Source organism: Scyliorhinus canicula, chromosome 4, assembly GCF_902713615.1.
Source record: "Scyliorhinus canicula chromosome 4, sScyCan1.1, whole genome shotgun sequence".
Taxonomy (NCBI): Eukaryota; Metazoa; Chordata; class Chondrichthyes; order Carcharhiniformes; family Scyliorhinidae; genus Scyliorhinus; species Scyliorhinus canicula.
The window spans coordinates 70,074,112-70,097,090 of NC_052149.1; the positions used below are offsets into that span (position 1 = coordinate 70,074,112).

General features: G+C 48.5%; 1 protein-coding gene across 2 annotated transcripts in view; it reads left to right on the top strand.

The window, feature by feature from the left end:
- Positions 1-937: 937 nt before the first annotated feature.
- The window catches only part of LOC119964652 (DEP domain-containing protein 1A-like), a 50,431-nt gene continuing 28,389 nt past the window's right edge, over positions 938-22,979 (top strand). Inside the window, exons 1-5 of one of the 2 annotated variants that reach the window (XM_038794409.1) lie at positions 938-1,096; positions 3,131-3,396; positions 8,752-8,896; positions 19,865-19,986; positions 21,518-21,648. In XM_038794409.1, the coding sequence (XP_038650337.1) occupies positions 1,049-1,096; positions 3,131-3,396; positions 8,752-8,896; positions 19,865-19,986; positions 21,518-21,648 (712 nt within the window). In that variant the 5' untranslated portion in view covers positions 938-1,048. The remainder of the gene's footprint in view (positions 1,097-3,130; positions 3,397-8,751; positions 8,897-19,864; positions 19,987-21,517; positions 21,649-22,979) is intronic. The other variant, XM_038794410.1, reaches the window with a different exon arrangement.

Below are 22,979 nucleotides of genomic sequence, written 5' to 3' on the forward strand. Positions count from 1 at the left end.
CACCCTCTACCCTATCCCCGTAACCCCACCTAACCTTTTGGGACACTAAGGGCAATTTAGCATGACCAATCCACCTAACCCTGCACATCCTTGGATTGGGAGGAAACCGGAACATCCGGACGAAACCCATGCAGACCCGGGGAGAAAGTGCAAACTCCACAGTCACCCGAGGTTGGAATTGAGCCCAAATCCCTGGAGCTGAGGCAGCAGTGCTAACTACTGTATCATATAATCTGTAAAAACAAGGAACCCTACAACCAGTCGTAGCCCCACTTCCTTGAAAGATATTTCTACAACTGGCTACGTCAACTTGCTCAAGGGGAAAAGTCAGGAATGTTACAGAACACTCTACTTGCCTGGAGCAACCCATTTGATCAGCATTCATTCACCACTTTAAACATTCACTCCTTTCATTACCCTGCAGCACAAAATGGCATCTTGAAATACAACAACTCGCCAAAGTTCCTTCAACAGCACATTCCAACCTGTGACCTCTCCCATTTAGAAGAACAAGGGCTACAGACGATGGAAACACCACCAGCTGCTATTCTGATTTGTAAATATACTACTAATTCTTCATTCTGGTTTGGTCAAAATCCTTGAACTCCCTCCCTAACAGCACTGTGGGTGTACCTACATCGTGTGTACTGCAATTCTAGGTGGCTCACCTTAAGGGGCAATTCGGGATAGGAAATAAAGGGTTAGCCAGCGGCCGTGAAAGGATAGCTGAAACACTTGCGTTTAGATAGTAACTGCCTAAAATAGCTGCAGTGTTTGATAAATGACTTCCGATTTTCTGGAAGAAGCAAACGGCCGTTCGCCATATTCGGAGTCATCACGTGACACTTTAACCAATGAGCCGCGGCGAAACGCTCGAGCTCGGGATTCAAATGTGCAGCGATGGGGCAGCTCGAGCTCGGTCTGCAGGAGCGGCGGTGACAGTGGCACAGGCAGGGGAGAGGCTCGGGCAGGGGCACGGGGTGAGGCAGGGGAAGGGATTGCAATGTCCCGCCGCCTTCATCATTGACCAGCCCGCAAGTCTATTCCAATGGAAAGTCGCATTATCACGCCAGGCCCCTACAGGGCTACGAAACTTGTAAGTTAATTTTACGTAGTTCGTGCTTTGGGTCGTTGTTCGGAGCAACGAAACTTTTGAATGCTATGTGCCAAATGCAGGGAATTGGTGCTTTTGCGGGGTGAGTGCGGTAGAGGCGGGGGTTGGAGAGGGGGGAGGGGGTTGGAGAGGGGGGAGGGGGTTGGAGAGGGGGGGGGGGGGTTGGAGGGGGGGTGTGAGTGGGGGTTGGAGGGGGGGGGGTGTGAGTGGGGGTTGGGGGGGTGAGTGGGGGTTGGAGGGGGGGGGTGGGGTGGGGGTTGGAGAGGGGGGGGGGTGGGTGGGGGTTGGAGAGGGGGGGGGTGGGTGGGGGTTGGAGAGGGGGGGGGTGGGGTGGGGGTTGGAGAGGGGGGGTGGGTGGTGGTTGGAGAGGGGGGGGGTGGGTGGGGGGTGGAGAGGGGGGGGTGGGTGGGGGTTGGAGGGGGGGGGGTGGGTGGGGGTTGGAGAGGGGGGGTGGGTGGGGGTTGGAGAGGGGGGGTGGGTGGGGTTGGAGAGGGGGGGGTGGGTGGGGGTTGGAGGGGGGGGTGAGTGGGGGTTGGGGGGGTGAGTGGGGGTTGGAGAGGGGGGGGTGGGTGAGGGTTGGAGAGGGGGGGGTGGGGGTTGGGGGGGTGAGTGGGGGTTGGAGAGGGGGGGGTGGGTGGGGGTTGGAGAGGGGGGGTGGGTGGGGTTGGAGAGGGGGGGGTGGGTGGGGGTTGGAGAGAGCGGGGGGGGTGAGTGGGGTTGGAGAGAGCGGGGGGTGGGTGGGGGTTGGAGAGAGCGGGTTGGAGAGGGCGGGGGGGGTTGGAGAGAGCGGGGGGGGTTGGAGAGAGCGGGGGGGGGTTGGAGAGAGCGGGGGGGTTGGAGAGAGCGGGGGGAGGGGTTGGAGAGAGCGGGGGGGTTGGAGAGAGCGGGGGGGTTGGAGAGAGCGGGGGGGTTGGAGAGAGCGGGGGGGGTTGGAGAGAGCGGGGGGCGTTGGAGAGGGCGGGGGGTGTGTGTGGGGGTTGGAGAGGGCGGGGGGGGTGTGGGGGTTGGAGAGGGCGGGGGGGTATGTGTGGGGGTTGGAGGGGGCGGGGGGGTGTGTGTGGGGGTTGGAGAGGGCGGGGGGGCGGAGGTTGGAGAGGGCCGGGGTGTAGAGGGTGGGGGGTGTGTGGAGGTTGGAGAGAGTGGGGGGTGTGGGGGTTGGAGAGGGCGGGGGTGCGGAGGGAGAGGGTGGGGGGGTTGGAGAGGGTTGGGGGGGTCGGAGGGGTGGGGGTGTGGAGGGAGAGGGGTGTGGGGGGGTCGGTGGGGGTGTGGAGGGAGAGGGGTGTGGGGGGGTTGGGTGGGGGGGGTCGGAGGGGGTGCGGGGGTCGGAGAGGGCAGGGGGTGCGGTTGGAGAGGGCGGGGGGTGCGGTTGGAGAGGGCGGTGGTTGGGGGGAGGGAGTGTGGAGAGGGTGGAGGTGGGGAGAGGGAGGGGGCGTGGGGCATGGAGAGGGGCTGGGGGGGGTGGGGAGGGAGGGGGCGTGGAGAGGGTGGGGGAGGGAGGGGGCGTGGAGAGGAGGGGGAGCGGGGGGGGGGGCAGGAGGGGATGTGGAGAGGGTGGAAGGGGGTGCCGGGAGGCGGTGTGGAGAGGGCGGGAGGGGGTGAGGTGGGGGTGTGGAGAGGGCGGGAGGGGGTGTGGAGAGGGCGGGAGGGGTGAGGTGGGGGTGTGGAGAGGGTGGGTGGGGGTGGAGAGGGCGGGTGGAAGTAGGGAGGGGGCGAGGAGAGGGCGGGACGGGGTGTGGTGAGGGCTGGGAGAGGGGGGTGGTGACAGGAAGGGGGGGAAGAGGGGTGGGGGGTTCTGTAATCAAATAAAAATTAAATGGAAAAATAGTCATGCACTTGTTTTTTGTGAATTTGAAGTACTTCCTCATTTCCTTTTTATTTGTGAATTTGAAGTACTTTCTCGTTTCCTTTTTATTTGCTATTGAAGTTGTCTTGAATGCCTCAGACTAAAATTGCTTCTGTCCAGTTGCCATATATTCCAGAACTACATTGAAAAGGCTTACTTTGTATTTTTTTCAGTGGAATGAATTGACCAAGCTTTTTAGGGCAGGAATGCCTCTGAGAAAACATAGACTGCACTTGAAAAAATACAATAACTGTTTCACTGCTTCTGAAGCAGTGGACTGGCTACATGAACTGCTAAGAAATAACAGTAATTTTGGGCCAGAAGTGACTCGACAACAGACTCTACAATTATTGAGGAAGTTTTTGAAGAATCATGTAATTGAGGATATAAAAGGAAGATGGGGAGGAGAGAACTTGGATGATAACAGTCAACTGTACAGGTGAGAAAAGAAGGGAGGGAAGGAATTTGTATTTATATGTTGCTATATTGTATTTCTTGGTAAATCCCAAATTAATTTGCAAGCAATTAAATAATTTGTATTGTAGCGTAGTCATCATTGGTATGTAGGGAAATGTAACAACTATTTTGCATGCTGCTGAATTCTACAAGTAGTATTGAGATGCATATCTTGATAACCACTCTGAGGGGGACAGTCTATTAAAGAACGCTGGTTAGAGGTCACCTCTGAGAGCAAACCATGGCCAGTTGAATAGAGAAAGGAATTTGGAATCAGTAGATGGGGTGAAATGGGAACAAACAGTAGCAATAAATAAAGGAGAATCTAAGCCACAAACTGTGCAAGTGATGGGGAGGGTAATACACAGTCATCTTTTCCAGATAAATCTGTTTCAGAATAACAAGAACAAGTTTGTTTTTTATTATTATTGCTTTATTATGTTTTATTATTGCTCTTTTGAATCTAAACAATGCTTCAGGATTTCAGTGTATAACATTAATAGTTGACTGCTTCATGCTGAGTATATACTCCAGTCTTCCAGTTACTGGTCAACAAATTTATGGTGGCAGTTTATCATTTCATGCAAGAGATGACCTGGAAGGGGATGTAAACCCCTCCTACCTGAGCTATACACTGTATAGGTTCTAGTCTTACTCTGGATGTGCATTGGTGCAGAACAACCATGGGATTAATCAAGCATTTCTGTGAGTAACACCAGTCACTGCAGGTTTACATTCAAACTGCTATTGGCTTTCCGACGTGCAAGTGTACCACCCCAGGGTAAACTAGTTATCCCCAGTGGCTGATCGTGGCCATTTTATATTTATTCAGTCATGTAGTCTTCCTCTTTTACTACACTTTGTCTGCATGCAACACGGCCAGGTGCCATTTACAAGTCTGAGGGCAAGATTCCCCAATTGACAGACTTCAGTGTTGACGCCAGGACTGAATTGGGGGTGCATTTCCAAGAGCCATTCAGGATATGCTAATGTGCCTGAAGTCTGCCCACGTGAAACTAGTGCAATTACAACTGATGCCGGTGTATGATTTGCTGAATTGGCACTGGAGAGCTTGCCAAGCTGGAACTGCACTCCAATCCGCATGGGTACTCATTCCAGCCAGGAAGATGGCACTGAAGAGAGCAAACCTGAGGTTTGTGGATGCAGAGCTGGAGACACTGCTGGACACTGGAGGAGAAGTGGGACACCCAGCTTTGACAAAGAGTCCTCGGACTTGAAACGTTAGCTCTTTTCTCTCCCTACAGATGCTGCCAGACCTCCTGAGATTTTCCAGCATTTTCTCTTTCGTTTCAGAGTCCAGCATCTGCAGTACTTTGCTTTTAACTCTTTTTCCCAGATGGGCAGGAGGTTATCACCTACAAAATCTCAACTGGGCCTGGGTGGAGATGGCACAGGTGGTGCGTGCTGTGGCCCCACTGTGAGGACTGGCCTGCTGACTTCCTTAGTGTGGCCTGGGTGACACCACCTCTCTGCCCCATGCAACCTACAGCAGGTGAATGGGCACCCACCCAGGCTAGCCGGGGTGTGCCGCCACCTTTGCGCCCCTGGCATCACACCCCAGTCCCAGAGGTTCTTCCTGGGGTCACCCTGGACGGGGCCAGAGATTTGGGGGCACCATATGCTATGGCCTACCCAGTAAGTGACATAGCACCATTCCCACTACTCGCCTCCCCAAAAGGTCCATGGGCCTGTGAGATGGAATGGCCAGCACCCATGCAGGGATTACCCAGACAGAGTGAAATGTGATACCAAAGGCAAAAGTCAGACTTTGCCGAATGATGTGAAGCACCAGAGATCATCTCACAGCTGGTCGTCATCATCCTTCGTCCCATTGACCAGACCTGCTGATACTGTTTGCTCAGGGTCTGGACCACGTACTGAAGCTGATGGGAAGCTCGGGAGGGTGGTGGGGAGGGAGGAAGGGATAATGCCCTGGGCAAATTCAGGGTGACTATCACCTTGACAACCACTGGGAGCTGTCATCTGACATAGATATCACACTCTCTGGTTCGCCAAAGTCTTCCGCTGCACACTGGGTCTAGTAGGTCCTCGGAGGATAGGCGCCGACTGTATACACGTGTCCTGATGTGACGACCCCCCCCCCCACCCCCCCCCCCCCACCCCCCCCCCCCCCCCCCCCCCGCTGCTGTGCAGGGTCTTCCCCAAGCAGTGCCTGCAGCCTCAGTGCATCTGCAAGGACTGTTGAATTCGGGTAGAAGGCAACTATTCCTGGCTGTGCTCTGAAGTTCGCAGGGGAAAAGGGCAAACATGTTGGCTTTCGTTCGTGGGATGTTGCTGGCTAGGCCAGCATTTATTGCCCATCCCTGAGGGCAGTTGAGAGTCAACTACCAGGTAAGGACAACCAATTTCTTTCCCTAAAGGACATTAGTGAACCAGATAGGTTTTTACAGCAATCAACAACGGTTTCATGAGCATCTATAGACTTTTAATTCCAGATTATTAGTTTATTGAATTCAGATTTCACCATCTGCCGTGGTGGGATTTCAACCCGGGTTCCCAGAGAATGACTCTGGATGTCTTGATTACGAGTATGGTGACAATACCACTATGCCACTGCCTCCTGTGCCCATCCACGTCAGTACCCGTGCCCATCCTCGTCCGATGCTCTGGGTTGTACTCCCAACTCCAGCCTCTGCATGTCCCCCACCCCTTGGCCCCATTGGGGGCTTCTAATCCCACCATCCATCCCTGTTGGTGGGGTACCAATGGCCGCTGCAACCTATGTCAGTGATGTGATCTGCGGCCCCTCTCCTCCGTCCGGTGGGGTCTCGTGTGGGTTTCCTCCTTGGTTGGGCCATATGATACCCTGCCAGCAGGGTGGCACCAGGTTGTGGGGTGGAGGGGTCACCGTGTGCCACTGACCACCACCATGCTTGGTGGCATGTGGGCAGGGCCAACGGATGGGGCTGGCATGCATGCGGGCAGGGCTCGCTGGGCTGGCCCGGAGGAGGGGGGGGGGGGGGGGGGAGGCACCAGTTGGGATCTGCGATGGGTCCTGGGTGTGGCACATGGGCTGTGACTGCCAGTCCAGGGCAGAATGGATGGGAGCAGGACAGCAGGGCTTAGAGACAGTTGGTAATCCTGCAGAGTGGGCTAGCTGATAATGTTACTGGTGGGGCCTCTGCTCTGAGAAGGACAGTTTGCCTGGGAGGGTGCCAACGGCCATTATGCACGAGTCCTCTGTTTGGGGTGTGCTCTGCTCTTCTCCTGCAGTGGGGCACTGCAGCACCCAAACGACTAGTGGTGCTCTGAACATTTACAGGACACACTGGGCAGTGAGCGGAGTGCTGAGTAACCTGTACACAATGGCTGCCTTGCAGACTGCGGCCATGCCTGGCTACCCTGAACCCACAGTCCGTCACTGAATCGATCCCCGCTGCGGCACTACTGGCAACATGCTATTGCATGTTTGGAAGCTTTTCTTGCCTCCTCTCTCTTCCTCCCTCAGCAGCCACAGTGCCCGGTCCCCATTTTTAATAACTGTAGTGAACCATGGCGTGTCATTTCTGCATGCCGGGGCTGGAGCATCACAGAGGCCCGGAGGATACTGGCCAAACCTGGTAATGATATGCCAATGTATGCAAATACCAGTTTGCTTGCCGGTGCAGGGCGTGGAGTGCGTTATCACCACTGCCAGGTCCCCAGAGCATGGTCGGTTTGGTGCCTGGCAGAAGCCCAATTCTCCACTCAATCGTGTTTCTTGTTTCCAGCATCTCCGGATGGAGAATCCAACCCTGAGAGCTGTATCTAAAACATCTTCATCTACAAATATCAGTAAATATTAGATTTAAACCATACATGGGTTTAAAAAAACAATCACTGGATATAAACCTGTTGAGAATATTTAATTAAGGATTTAAATATGCCCAGACACAGCCTTGGGCAAGCGCCGTTCAGTGCTGGTCTCCACAGAAGGGGGACCAGACGGAACGGCGCTCGTAGGGGTCTCCCAGAGGATTTGAGGCCCCTAGGTGCTACCCCTCTGGACAGGATGGCACCCTGACACAGCCAGCCCAACACCTTGGTGCTGCTCACCAGACACCATGTCAATGCCACCTGGATGGCCAGCCTGGCATTGTCAGGGTGCCTTTGTGGCATTGCCAGCTGGCAGGAATACTGCTGGGCTGGTGGTGCCAGGCTGGCATTTTTTCCATGGTGGGATTCGGGCTTGGTGCTGCTCTGCACGTATGAGGTGAGGCGCAGGAGCTGAGGGCGGTGAGAATCGTCACTGGTCTTTATCACCAGAGGTGATGGCCACACTGGAGTACATGGGGTGGGGGGGAGCGCATTGGTTTGCACTGAGTGGCAGGTTGGCTGTCAACTACCAGGTTGGTACTGCTGAGGGGCATTTGGGTATCCCATAGCGTGGTGCCACTCACCTGTGGGGCTAGGGGCCTGATGCTGGATAGAAGGGGGTGGGGTCTGAAGGAAAACTCTTCTGGAGGGCCCTGATGCCAGTAATCTTTGGGTAGGGAGGCAGGGCTCGACTCTCACTTTGAGATCAGGGTGCCTGGCTTGCTTGCATCTTCGAGTCCCACACGTCACTTTTTCTGGTGGGTTTCACCCCTAGCTCCAAAAAAATGACTCGTGAGAGAATTGCAATGGGAATTATGCCTGCTGTTCTGATGTGATTCACACCAGTTTTCCCATCTGCAATGAGAGTCAGTTTTTGGGGAGAATTCCGCCCTACGATGCTACTTTTTTTTTTTCGGACCTCTGCTGCTATCAGCCCACCAACAAGTGGCATTCATTTTCTTCCCTCCAGTGAGGTTTCTCCTCAACGTTCCATGTGATGCATTGCATTTTTGTTACTAATTACTTCCCTCTGTGGGATTGCTTAATTTTCCAATTGAATTGTTGCAGGTTTAATGATTCACTTTCACTATCTGGTAACATTTTGTTAGATTCCATTTGTTTCCCAAAATGACTTTGTTACACCTATAGACATACCATTTTAGAATTCTGAAATCACTCATGGTTTTTAATATATTATTGATGAAAACAATTTACATAGTTGTTTCCATTTGAAGTAAATAGTTGGACAGAAATTATAATTCCCCTTCATTGTGGTATTATGACTCTTTCACTTGTGATCTTTCATTCTTAAAGCAAAAAATGCTTTGAATGTATTCTCTATATATGTTTGAATGTCCTGTGGTGATATGCATCGCTGTAAATACACAAGGGGTTAATGTAAATACACTAGAGGGAGCACCGGAGATGTCATGACATGCAGAGCTTGTTTTGGTTACATGACTTTTAAATAAAGTAGTGTGTTAATGTACTTTTTGAACAGATTTCCTAGTACATCTCCACTGAAAGTTGTTCCTACTCATCCTCCATTTTACAAAACAAATGCTACAAGAGCAAGTACAAAGCCAAAAGGTGTCTTTTGTGAATGCCCCAAAATGCCCATGGAGAAAGAAATTCTACAGTTACAGGTGTGTAGCATTTGCTTTTTTGATCTGGAGATTAATGAATAAATTTAGATTATATGTCATTGCTCAATCATTTCCATTTCCACATTTTTCCTTTGAGAAAGTAAAACTGGTACTTTGTTGCAATGTGATTTTAAACTACATATTCTTGCCACTGGATGTTGTTCATGTTCTTTCTAATGTGCTCCAGAGTGATTGAGTTCTCCAGCATGTCTCCTTTGAGAAATGGTTAGTTTTTCTCTTTCTTCACCCCTACCCTGGAATGGTGTGATTTATTTTATTCCAGATAGTCTCACAATGAAGAATAGAACTGGAGGTTAAACTTTATAGACTTTTTTGGTAAAACTTTATTCACAGACGCATTGCAAACATGCACCTCCAAATATAAAACCACCATTTCAGCACAAGTGGGTGTCCAGTTAATGCCCACCACCTGAATATACAATTGGACACCTAATTACCAATAACAATAGTAGGGGTGATGTGGAGATGCCGGCTTTGGACTGGGGTGAGCACAGTAAGAAGTCTTACAACACCAGGTTAAAGTCCAACAGATTTATTTCAAATCACTAGCTTTCGGAGCACTGCTCCTTCCTCAGGTGAATGAAGAGGTAGGTTCCAGAAACATGTATATAGACAAAGTCAAAGATGCAAGGGGATACCTTGAATGCTGGCATTTGCAGATAATTAAGTCTTTACAGATCCAGAGAGAGGGGTAATCCCAGGTTAAAGAGGTGTGAATTGTCTCAAACCAGGACAGTTGGTAGGATTTCACAAGCCCAGGCCAAATGGTGGGGGGGGGCGAATGTAATGTGGCATGAATCCAAGGTCCCGACTGAGGCCGTACTCATGTGTGCAGAACTTGGCTATAAGCTTCTGCTTGGCGATTCTGTGTTGTCACGCACCTGAAGGCTGCCTTGGAGAGCGCTTACCCGAAGATCAGACACTGAATACTCTGACTGCTGAAGTGTTCCCTGACTGGAAGGGAACATTTCTACCTGGCGATTGTCGCACAACAGGGCACTGTGGCTTCACAGTGCTAGGAACCCAGGTTCAATTCCCCGCTAGGTTAGTGTCTGCTGAGTCTGCACATTCTCCCCGTGTCTGCGTGGCTTTCCTTTGTGTGCTCCGGTTTCCTCCCAACGTCCAAAGACGTGCAGGCTAGGTGGATTGGCCATGATGAATTGCCCTGTGACCAAAAAGCTTAGGAGGGGTTATTGGGTTACTGGGATAGGGTAGAAGTGAGGGCTTAAGTGGGTCGGTGCAGACTCAATGAGCCGAATGGCCTCCTTCGGCACTGTGTGTTCTATGTATAAGACCATAAGACATATGAGTGGAAGTAAGGCCATTCGGCCCATCGAGTCCACTCCGCCATTCAATCATGGCTGATGGGCATTTCAACTCCACCTACCAGCATTCTCCCCGTAGCCCTTAATTCCTCGCGACATCAAGAATTTATCTATCTCTGCCTTGAAGCCATTTAGCGTCCCGGCCTCCACTGCACTCCGCGGCAATGAATTCCACAGGCCCACCACTCTCTGGCTGAAGAAATGTCTCCGCATTTCTGTTCTGAATTTACCCCCTCTAATTCTAAGGCTGTGCCCACGGGTCCTCGTCTCCTCGCCTAACGGAAACAGTTTCTTTGCGTCCACCCTTTCTAAGCCATGTATTATCTTGTAAGTTTCTATTAGATCTCCCCTTAACCTTCTAAACTCCAATGAATACAATCCAGGATCCTCAGCCGTTCCTCATATGTTAGACCCGCCATTCCAGGGATCATCCGTGTGAATCTCCGCTGGACACGCTCCAGTGCCAGTATGTCCTTCCTGAGATGTGGGGCCCAAAACTGGACACAGTACTCCAAATGGGGCCTAGCCAGAGCCTTATAAAGGCTCAGTAGCACATCGCTGCTTTTATATTCCAACCCTCTTGAGATAAATGACAACATTGCATTCGCTTTCTTAATCACGGATTCAACCTGCATGTTTACCTTTAGGGAATCCTCGACTAGCACTCCCAGATCCCTTTGTACTTTGGCATTATGAATTTTATCACCGTTTAGAAAGTAGTCTATGCTTGGATTCTTTTTTCCAAAGTGCAAGACCTCACATTTTCTCACGTTGAATTGCATCAGCCATTTCCTGCACCACTCTCCCAAACTGTCTAGATCCTTCTGCAGCCTCCCCACTTCCTCAGCACTACCTGCCTGACCACCTAACTTCGTATCATCGGCAAACTTCGCTAGAATGCCCCCAGTCCCTTCATCCCGATCATTAATATATATGGTGAACAGCTGTAGCCCCAACACTGAACCCTGTGGGACACCGCTGGTCACCGGCTGCCATTCCAAAAAAGAACCTTTTATCCCAACTCTCTGCCTTCTGTCAGACAGCCAATCCTCAACCCATGCCAGTAGCTCACCTCGAACACCATGGGCCCTCACCTTACTCAGCAGCCTCCTGTGTGGCACCTTATCAAAGGCCTTTTGGAAATCCAGATAGACCACATCCACTGGGTTTCCCTGGTCTAACCTACTTGTCACCTCCTCAAAGAATTCTAACAGGTTCGTCAGGCACAACCTCCCCTTACTAAATCCATGTTGACTTGTTCTAATCCGACCCTGCTCTTCCAAGAATTTAGAAATCTCATCCTTAACGATCGATTCTAGAATTTTACCAACAACCGAGGTTAGGCTAATTGGCCTATAATTTTCCATCTTTTGTCTTGATCCTTTCTTGAACAAGGGGGTTACAACAGCGATCTTCCAATCGTCCGGAACTTTCCCTGACTCCAGTGATTTTTGAAAGATCTCAACCAACGCTTCCGCTATTTCTTCAGCCACCTCCCTCAGAACTCTAGGATGTAGCCCATCGGGGCCAGGAGATTTGTCAATTTTAAGACCTTTTAGCTTTTTTAGCACCATCTCTTTTGTAATGGCAACCATACTCAACTCAGCCCCCTGACCCTTTATAATTTTTGGGATATTACTCAAGTCTTCCACTGTGAAGACAGATGCAAAGTACTTATTAAGTTCTCCAGCCATTTCCTCGTCTCCCATCACTAGCCTTCCAGAATCAGTTTGAATTGGCCCAATGTCTACTTTGGCCTGTCATTTGTTTCTTATGTATTGAAAGAAACTTTTACTATCATTTCTTATATTACTGGCTAGCCTGCCTTCATATTTGATCCTCTCCTTCCTTATCTGTCTCTTTATTAACCTCTGTTTGTTTTTGTAGCCTTCCCAATCTTCTGATTTCCCAGCGCTTTTGGCCACTTTATAGGATCTCTCTTTTTTTTTAATACATTTCCTGACCTCCTTCGTCAGCCATGGCTGTCTAATCCCTCCCCGGATAATCTTTCTTTTCTTGGGGATGAACCTCTGTACAGTGTCCTCAATTATGCATACAAACTCCTGCCATTTTTGCTCTACTGTCTTCTCCACTAGGGTCTGCTTCCAGTCGATTTTCGCCAGTTCCTCTCTCATGCCCTCGTAATTACCTTTATTTAACTGTAACACCATTACATCCGATTTTGCCTTCTCTCTTTCAAACTGCAGACTGAACTCAACCATATTATGATCGCTGCTTCCTAAGTGTTCCCTTACTTTAAGATCTTTTATAAAGTCTAGTTCATTACATAGCACTGGGTCCAGAATAGCCTGCTCCCTTGTGGGCTCCATGACAAGCTGTTCCAAAAAGCCATCTTGTAAGCATTCCATGAATTCCTTTTCTTTGGATCCACTGGCTACGTTATTTACCCAATCCACCTGCATATTGAAGTCCCCCATGATCACCGTGACTTTGCCTTTCTGACATGCCTTTTCTATTTCCCGGTACATGTTGCGCCCCTGGTCCTGACCACTGTTAGGAGGTCTGTACATAACTCCCATTATGGTTTTTTTGCCTTTGTGGTTCCTCAATTCTACCCACACAGACTCCACATCATCCGACCCTATGTCGTTTAGTGCCATAGATTTAATTTTGTTCTTAACAAGGCAACCCCACCCCCTCGGCCCACCTCCCTGTCTTTTCGATAGGTTGTATATCCTTGGATGTTTAACTGCCAGTCCTGAACCCCCTGCAGCCATGTCTCTGTGATGCCTACCACATCATAATCATTCACGATGATCTGTGCCATTAGTTCGTCTACTTTGTTACAAATGCTACGAGCATTCAGGTAAAGTGCCTTAATGCTAACTTTCTTATCATTACAGATATTGGAAGTCCTAAGATGTCCAAAGTTATCCTTTCTTTTTGTTGCATTCCTAGTCTGCCTCAAGCTTAAATCCACCTGCCTACATGTTATCCTCCTGCGTATCTTGCCATTTAACTCCATGCTCCCTGTCGCTTTCAATTTCCCTTCCCCCCAACTCAGAAGTTTAAAGTCCTACTGACCACCCTATTTATCCTCTTCGCTAGAACACTGGTTCCAGATCGGTTCAGGTGGAGACCGTCCCAACGGTACAGATCCCCCCGGTTCCAAAACTGATGCCAATGTCCCATGAAGTGGAATCCCTCTTTCCCACACCAATCCCTTAGCCACGTGTTTACTTCCCTAATTTTCTTATCCCTATGCCAATTGGCACGTGGCTCGGGCAGTAATCCGGAAATTATGACCCTTGAGGACCTGTATTTCAATTTTCTTCCTAGTGCTTGATAGTCCCCGAACAGGTCCTCCACCCTAGTTTTACCTATGTTGTTAGTCCCAACGTGGACCACAACAACTGGATCCTCCCCCTCCCGCTCCAATATCCTTTCAAGCCGGTCAGAGATGTCCCGCACCCTGGCACCGGGCAGGCAACACACCATGCGAGACTCCCGATCCGGCTTGCATAGGATACTATCTGTCCCCCTAATTATAGAATCCCCTATAACAACTACTTGTCTTTTTACTCCCCCCTCTTGAATGGCCTTCTGCACCATGGTACCGTGGTCAGCTGGCTCATCCTGTCCAGAGCCCTTTTCCTCATCCATACAGGGAGCAAGAGTCTCATACCTGTTGGACAAGGTCAAGGGCTGAGGCTCCTGCACTCCTGAACTCAGGTTCCCCCTGCCTGCCTCACTTACAGTCACACTCTGAAGTCCCTGATCACTTACTGAATGTGAATTACTTAATCTCCCAGGTGTGACTGCCTCCTGAAACAAAGTGTCCAGGTAACTCTCCCCCTCCCGATGTGCCGCAGTGTTTGAAGCTCAGATTCCAGATCATCAACTCTGAGCCGGAGTTCTTCCAGCAACCAACACTTGACCGTACTTGCTTCTGGTGCAGCTGGTGGACGGGTCTCTCCGCTTTGAGAGCCGAGTCCAAGAGAGCGATTCTCTCCCAGGGGCTTCTTATACCCAAAGGGGCTTCGCGTGCTTTTGGGCGGGCCTTGAACTTGGCCCCAATTTAATTGGGCCGTATCTTGATCACTCGTATTGATCTTGACAAATAAAGTGGTGGGTGCCCTGATGGCTGGGCGTGTCTTTGGTGGCCATTGGCCTTGCTTTGTTTCTGTCTTTCTAGCACCGGGGTGTCTGCAATAGTATCGGTTACTTGAGTATGTACCTGCAAATGCTCGCATTCAAAGTATCGTCTTGCATATTTGACTTTGTCTATATATGTATATGTTTCTGGAACCTACCTGAACATAGACTGGGGATTTTTAATTGATAAGAAACACGACATGAACGTCAAACAGCCCAGAAAATGAATTTCAAATAGTACAATACCATACAAAAGGAAAGAAAAAAGCACCCAACCAAACTTCTAAATGCCGCCCAAAGAAAGACCAAAATAACCCATCCTCAATAATAATTATTCTCATCTCTTTCCTCTCCTCCTCCCCGCTCCCATAACAGCTGGTGGTGATTTAAGGCTACCACCTCAGGTAGAACCCCCCAACGGTGTACTCCACCAATTCCGTGACGTCACCATACCGGGCCGAGACACTCGGCCGAGTGGACGATCTCCATCCCAGCGGAACATGCCTCCGGGCTATCAACCAGGCAAAGGCAAGAACATCCGCCTTCACCCTGGTCTGCAGCCCTGGCAAGTCCAAAACCCTGAAAACAGCCATCAATGGACAATGCTCCAGATCAGTGTTAAGAATTGCTGACAATAGTGCTAAAAGAGTAGACCCAAAAGCATACCATACTTGGACACAACCAGAGCATATGGGTGTCGTTAGGCCCACGAGAGCACCGCTCACACTTGTCTTCCACTCCTGCAAAGAAGCCAGTCATCCGAACCTTAGTTAGGTGAGCCCTATGTACCACCTTAATCTGAATTAGGCTGAGCCGCGCATAGGAGGAAGTGGTGTTCACCCTACAAAGGTCCTCTTCCCACATGTCCTCATCCAAAATAGGTCCCAAATCCCCCTCCCACCTCTTCCTCAGCTGGTCCAGCGAGACAGCTTCCATTGACTTAATCTGTCCATAGATATTTGAAATCCGCAACCCCAGATCCTGCCAGCAATATGATTCTCCCCAGGAGGAAGGGTTGCAACACTAAGAGAAATGTAGGACAGACCTTCCGGACAAAATCACATAAAATCCCACAACTTTAAACGTTGCACCCAGACTCAACGGCACAGACAAAACTGTTTCCACAGAGGGGCCAACAATGACATGGTACTCATCTTATAATGCTGCCTGAGCTGCTTCCATATCCTTAAATGTTGATATCATCAGTGGGTTTGCGGAATAGCTCACTGGGGAGAACGTGTGTGAAGCTGTTACGAAACACCATAAACCTGAGCCCCGACACGAACTTGCCTCCATAATAAGTAAGCAAATTGGGTTACACCAGCCTCTTCCCCCTGACTGCTGATCCCCACAAATTCTGACTTACCAGCCCAAATAAAAGGCAAGAACATGTTACCCTTGGCATAGGAAGACATTGAAACTGTAATAAAAACCTTGGTAGAATTGTTGCTATATTTATCTGGTTATAAATATGGCAGTCAATGTGGTCGCCTGCCTTGATCCTAATTATGTTTGCTCTAGTGTGGCCAGGTATCTTTTGATACCGCCACACGGTTCAAACCCGAATACTGATCAAAAAACCAATGCACCAGTTCAAAGTCAATGCTATTTATTTACACACACAGTAATATCTACTCGTGCACAAAATACTACAAACTAAACTATCTCTAACGCTAACACCTATACTTAACTTCGTGTGCCCACTCAGTCAGAGGAACAATGGCCGTTGTTCGGATCTGAGGCTGTTGGGTTCGAAGAGGTGACAGGAGAACAGCTAAGGTCGTTCGTCTGATAGCGAGCGTTGACCTTGGACTTACTTGCTTCTGGTGCAGCTGGTGGACGGGTCTCTCCGCTTTGAGAGCCGAGTCCAAGAGAGTGATTCTGTCTCGGGGGCTTCTTCTTCTACCCAAAGGGCCTTAGCGCGCTGGGGTGTCTGCAATAGTGTCGGTTACTTGAGTGTCATTCCTTTGTTCCCGGAGATGGGCCATCAATATGCTAATTGCCTTACAGTTTCAGTCTCGTCTGGGAGTTGCCTTCTCAATACACATCCAGGCTCTGTGCCTGCTTGCTTTCCTGACATTGTCCATATTTCCCTACAGTCATTGCAATCATCCATTTTGTATTCTGGAAGTGGCCATCCCAGATGGCTACAAAATGATCACCCTAACAATCTGGACTATGCCCGCCAAGGAAAGCGGGAGGTTATACCACTTCTGTAAGTCAGACCTCTCCCTACTCTCCAAACTTGTTTAGTTTAATCTATGAATGGGCCACTTGGGCACTCAGAAGCTATCTCTGGCAATAGAGGTGACTGAATGCGTAACATATGAGAGCAAGTCATCAGCTTATAAAGACCCATGTGCTCCCACTCCCCACCAAGATTTACCTGAAGACCTCTGTGCTACGGCCAACGGTTCTATCACTAGCGCAAAAAGGAGTGGCGACAATGGGCACCACCTGCCTCATACCCTGTTCACTAGGAAATACCCCAAACTGGTCGTATTAGTGCGCACACAGGCCGTAGGTGGTCTATACAGTAGCCGCACCCATGAGATGAACATCTGCCCAAAGCCAGATCTCCCAAGCACCTTAAAAAGATACTCCCACTCCACCCTGCTTTCTCAGCATCCATCGATATAGTCACCTCCAGTTCGGGGACTTTAAGAGGGGGAGAGGATCACATTCAGCACAGACGGTATATTAGCGATAACTGCTGTCCCTTAACAAAGCCGGTCTGGTCTTCTGCAATTGCTCTGTGATACAGGCTTTCAATCGCAGCACCAGCACCGTGGCCAGTCGCTTGGCATCCGTGAAGAGAGATGGGTATATATGGCCCACATTCTGTGGGGTCCTTATTCTTTTTCAAGGTGACGGAGATAGAGGCTTGTGAAAGTGTGTCGGGCAATGAACCCTGAGCCAAAGATTCACTGAACACTACTATTAATGGCAGCAACCGTCCCACAAGCCTCGTATAAAGATTAATGGGAGCATAATGGGGCATCCTGTGTTGGTGCGGGCACAGGTGCACGCATGTCCACAGGGACTCTTACATATGGAATTCTCTCTATAACAAAACAAACCTTGAATGCCTCATTGACCTCTGTGAAGTATCACTTTAGGATCTGATTCCAGTTTTGTTTAATTTACGGTTGCCGGTTGTTGGTGAGACATTGCTGAAACTCAGTAGAAATTCAAGTTAAAAACTTGTCAGGTGCAAATAAGAATTGTTTTATTGAAGTTCATTGGTTACAACTTGAAAATGATTTAAAAGGTAGTTTGTAGACAATTTGATTTTCTTCAAAGAATCACAGGAATTATCTTCTGAGACAATAGCCTGAACACAACTTTAAAAGTCAGGCTGAAGTTAAAGTATGAAAATGAAATAGGAATACAGAACTCTTTTCTAATTCTCTCTCTCTCTCTTTCTGTCTTGTTCTCTTTGTCTCTCTGACTTGTCTGTCTTCTTGCCTCTCTGACTTGTCTGCCTTCTTGCCTCTAGTCTTCTGTCTCTAGTCTCCTGTCTCTTCACGCCTCACGCCTCACTAAAAATGGTGGTCAAATCATCCATGGATATACTCTTTGATATCTGTCTTAAGCGATCCGATCACACCCCAATATAATCCTAATTGGTTTAAGCTATATTCAAAACACATTTGATTTGATAAAAAGCCGTCCATCATGACAATGCAACGCCACTTCTAATTGTTGCTTATTGGTATGTTTCTCATGGGATATTGTGCTTTATCAAAACCAGCAAAAACTGGTCTAATGCTGACCTACCTATTGCCACCATGGAGACCTCATGTTATCTCATCTTGCTAGGCTAGGCATATTTCAGAACATACAACTCAAACTGTCTTTTATAAGATTGTTTCACTGAGAATGTTGGAATCAAATATATACATATATATATTATATTTGAGTCGATGTTTTAACTGTCCATTTATTAAAAACAAGGCAATATAGTTCAAGATATTTTTTTAGCTTGTATAATTTATGGGATATGATTCAACCTAATCTCGAGCGGCGTGAGAACCGTACAATACTTCATCCTTATCCCTTGTTGCTATGGATTCCGCCCTTGCCCTTGGAAAAATGTGATGTTTTTATCAGACTTCTGTGTTTTGCAAACTCATGACTGAGTTTGGAAATTGTATGGTTCTTTCATTTTAAAACTGGGAATTTATATTTCTGTCTTAAACAGTCTTCTTACCTATATTAAGTGTATTTAAAATACCTGACTTCTACAACCTCCCTCAACAGAGATCAAGTTTTTACCGAACTCCCTAATCCGTATGATCTCCGGGAAGCCTCCGCCGATTCAGCTGGTGAGCCAAAAGATGGCCTACCTTCTCCCTGTACTCATAAACCAAGCCCATCGAGCGCCGTAGCTGGACGACCATCTTCCCAGTGGACCCCAGATCAAACTGTATTTTTAGCTCCTTCCTAGTTATCAGCAACTCCGGAGTAGGGTCCTATCTGTCTCCGAAGATCGTACCGACCATCACACTGATATTCCGCCCTCACCATCCTATCTAAATGTGCCTTATAGGAGATTACCTTCCCTATACAGCTGGCTTAAGGGCCTCTCACAATGTGGAGAGACCAAATCGTTCCTGTTAAACCTAACATATTTCTTGATGGTCACAGACACATGCTCACAAAACCCCTTCTCTGCTAGTAGATTCCACCCTTTTAACCGATGGGTGCAGGGATCTACCCAGTAAAAATAGAGAAATCCTAGAATCGACCCATATGCACATTGTGTGTGTGTGTGTGTGTGTGGTGGGGGGAGAGGGGGGGGGGGGGAGAGAGAGAGAGAACTCATTGTTTGGGTGCAGAAATCTCCACGGGTCACCATCACACACACACACCCCCCCCCACCCCACCCCCCACACATACACGTAAAATTAAGAAAGTCCTACCACCTCCATCAACAAACTAACCTCTCTTTCCACCCCCCCCCCCCCCACACACCTATCCCTGCGCAGATGTACAAACTGAAACCAAATCCAAGCCGCCTTCCCCCCCCCCCACCCCCAAACCCAGACAGTGAGCCCATCAAACCTGACAAAACCAGTTCCAACGGCTGCAGCTTATCCCCACGCCTGTTGGTATTGGGGCGACCATTGTCGACAGTGCTGCCGCCGCCATTTTCTCTGCTGGGGAACTGCACAAAGATTCCAAGTCTGCCAAAGAAATACCATCTGTGGGTTTTCTGCTTCCTTTTCCTTTTTGGCACATGTTCAGTGCGGGAACGCTGTATCATAGTGCTGGAACACTGTATTATCAACCCCAGAATGCTTTTCTGCAAATGTCTCCTGAAAAATCAGGCAAAAAGGTCTTAACACAGATCCTGGTTGGATCGATCTCCCCGTCATGCCACCATCGGAAATCAATCACTGGCCTTTATTTCTACATTGCTAACTTTCTTTCAACCGGTTCTTAAATTTTGGTGGAGTTATAAATTAGTTTTTATTTCATAAATTTGTCTAATTTTTACAAGGTGAATGCAGAAGAAGCAGATAAAGAGGTGCCAGGTGTCATTTCTGAAGAACAGACGCTACATGTCAGACAGGTTACGCAAACTGACATTGAAGAAGTTTGGAGAGAAATTGTGCTTAACCAGTGAGTAATGTAACATAGGAGTTTACAATGACTGCTTACGACAAGGTAGCACAGGGCTAAATTGCTGGCTTTTAAAGCATACCAAGGCAGGCCAGCAGCACGGTTCAATTCCCGTATCAGCCTCCCAGAACAGGCACCGGAATGTGGCGACCAGGGGCTTTTCACAGTAACTTCGTTTGAAGCCTACTTGTGACGATAAACGGTTTTCATTTCATTTCAAAGGGGTAGGCAGCTATCTACTGTCAACTTCCCAATGGGACTATTCGTGTTGGTTATTGGGTAACATTGCACAGATGTTTTGTGAAGTATAATGTATTTATTTCTTACTGATCCAATTTATTTTAAAGTTTAAATATGCATGATTGTCCTCTGTTAAGGCTGGCACAGTGGTTAACACTGCTGCCTACGGCGCTGAGGACCCAGGTTCAAATCCCAGCCCTGGGTTACTGTCTGTGTGGAGTTTTCACATTCTCTTTTTTTAAATAAATTTATAGTACCCAATTTGTTTTCCAATTAAGGGTCAATTTAGCGTGGCCAATCCACCTAGACTGCACATCTTTAGGTTGTGGGGGCGAAACCCACGCAAACACTGGGAGAGTGTGAAAACTCCACACAGTGACCCAGAGCCGGGATCGAACCTGGGACCTCGGCGCCGTGAGGCAGCAGGGCTAACCCACTGCGCCACCGTGCTGCCCCGAGTTTGTACATTCTCCTCGTGTCTTCGTGGGTTTCACCCCAACAAACCAAAGATGCACAGGTTAGGTGGATTGGTCATGCTAAATTGCCCTTAATTGGAAAATAAATAATTGGATACTTTTTTAAAAAATTTTTAAGTGATTGTCCTCTGTTCCTCACTGCTCATTCTTCATGTCCTTTACAGATTTGCTGCCAACCAACTATTGAGTGATCATATACTTTCAAACTTTACACCCTGAAGCTTTGTGTCCCCTGCTTCTAAGCATTTTTAAATAACTACCCACAGACAAATCCTATTCAAGTGGGCAGCACGGTAGCATTGTGGATAGCACAATTGCTTCACCGCTCCAGGATCCCAGGTTTGATTCCGGCTTGGGTCACTGCCTGTGCTGAGTCTGCACATCCTCCCCGTGTGTGCGTGGGATTCCTCCGGGTGCTCCGGTTTCCTCCCACAGTCCAATGATGTGCAGGTTAGGTGGATTGGCCATGATAAATTGCCCTTAGTGTCCAAAATTGCCCTTAGTGTTGGGTGGGGTTGCTGGGTTATGGGGATAGGGTGGAGATGTTAACCTTGGGTAGGGTGCTCTTTCCAAAGCCGGTGCAGACTCGATGGGCTGAATGGCCTCCTTCTGCACTGTAAATTCTATGATAAAGTCTATAGTCCTCTGTTTTCCTTTTTCAAGTTATTATTCTGAAGTAAGAAAAGTCCATAAATGTTTTTATATAGTGGGAGAACATAAACTAATTATAGCCTATTCTTGTACTTCAACAGCAAATTGACTTATAATAGTTCCCCAATATCCATTATTCTGTATTGTATTGTGTTTTTTTCCAGCCTGCAGAAAATCTTAGGCTTAGCTTCATTAGATGATGTCCTGGATTTCTCCAAAGTCATCCCTCAGCATATTTTATACAATGTACGTAATGTCAGTAAACACGGAGTTGTAATACTACAAGACAAAACAGGTGAGACTTTTCATGTTTCCATGTGAGATTTTCTAATGGAAGGTGGAGCATTCCATGATGTAAGGGCCTTTCCTTATTTCTCCTTTTTTTTTAGCCATTATCATTTTAATTGACATGTATCTTAAGTCAAGCAGCAGAGAGAATGAGGAATTCAATAAGTTGCAACAGAGTATATGGTGCTAGTTCTTGACAACAAAACTCAGACCTTGTGGCACCTGAGAGATGGGTGCGGCTCTATTTGGTTGGTTGGTGACCAATTAATTGGCTGGGGGGGAGGGGGGGTTGGTGAGACCGACGCAGACATAGGGAGAATGTGCAAACTCCACACGGACAGTGACCCAGGGCCGGGTTTGAACCTTGGTCCTCAGTATCCTGAGGCAGCAATGCTAACGGTCGTGTCGCCCCTCGTGCAACTCAGTATAGTAGTGTTTTGGATAATGAGCTTTCTTGTTTTGTTTAGGTTTGTTAGAAGTAAGGTTTGTTTTAGTTTGCTTTGTCTTGCTTCTATTTGTTTGTGTATCTGCGTGTGGTAGTGTCAGAGGGCAAAGATAGAGGTTGTGGGAATAGTTTGCTCACAGTGCCTGCAGATTTTTCTTTGGTTAGTCATAGTCTGGTGATTTGGTTTTGTGGCCATCTTGGGTGGGCTTGGTTGCTGTACCTGTTATGTATCTGTTGGGCAATCTCTCTTGGTGGAAATGGCTGACTCTGGATTGGGGGGGGGGGGGGGGGGGGGGAGATTAATTTGGTTATCTGGAACGCCAGGGGATGAATAGCCCAGTAGAAAGGTCATGAGTATTTGCTCACCGTAACAGTTTAAATTCCAATGTGGTGTTTTTGCAGGAAACTCATTTGTGGTTCAGAGACCAGATAAGACGGCGGGTGGGGGGGGGTTGGGATAAGTCTTTCATTCGGGCCTCGATGGCAGGGCCCAGAGTGCAGCAATATTAATTAATGAACGGTTTCCGTTTTCTGCCGCAAAGATCTTGTCCAACTCTTAATGGCAGACATATTATTGTCAATGGCTCTCTGGCGGGCATTCCAGTTCTTCTGCTAATGTCTATGTTCCAAACTAGGATGATCCAAAATTTGAATTCGCATCAGCTTATTTTGGGTGGGGACTTAAATTGTGTTCCAAACCCTCGTCTTGATTGGTCCAAGTCCCTGACTCGCATCAGGGGTGGCCAGACCTTTGTTGTGTTTCACAGAACAGATGGGGAAGAGGAGAGAGATATCCTTGCCGCTTTTTGCTCCAAGGTGATAAAGATTTTTCATTTTTCTCACATGCATCAGGTGTATTCGCGGATCTTTTCTTGTGATGGATAGGTCTCCTC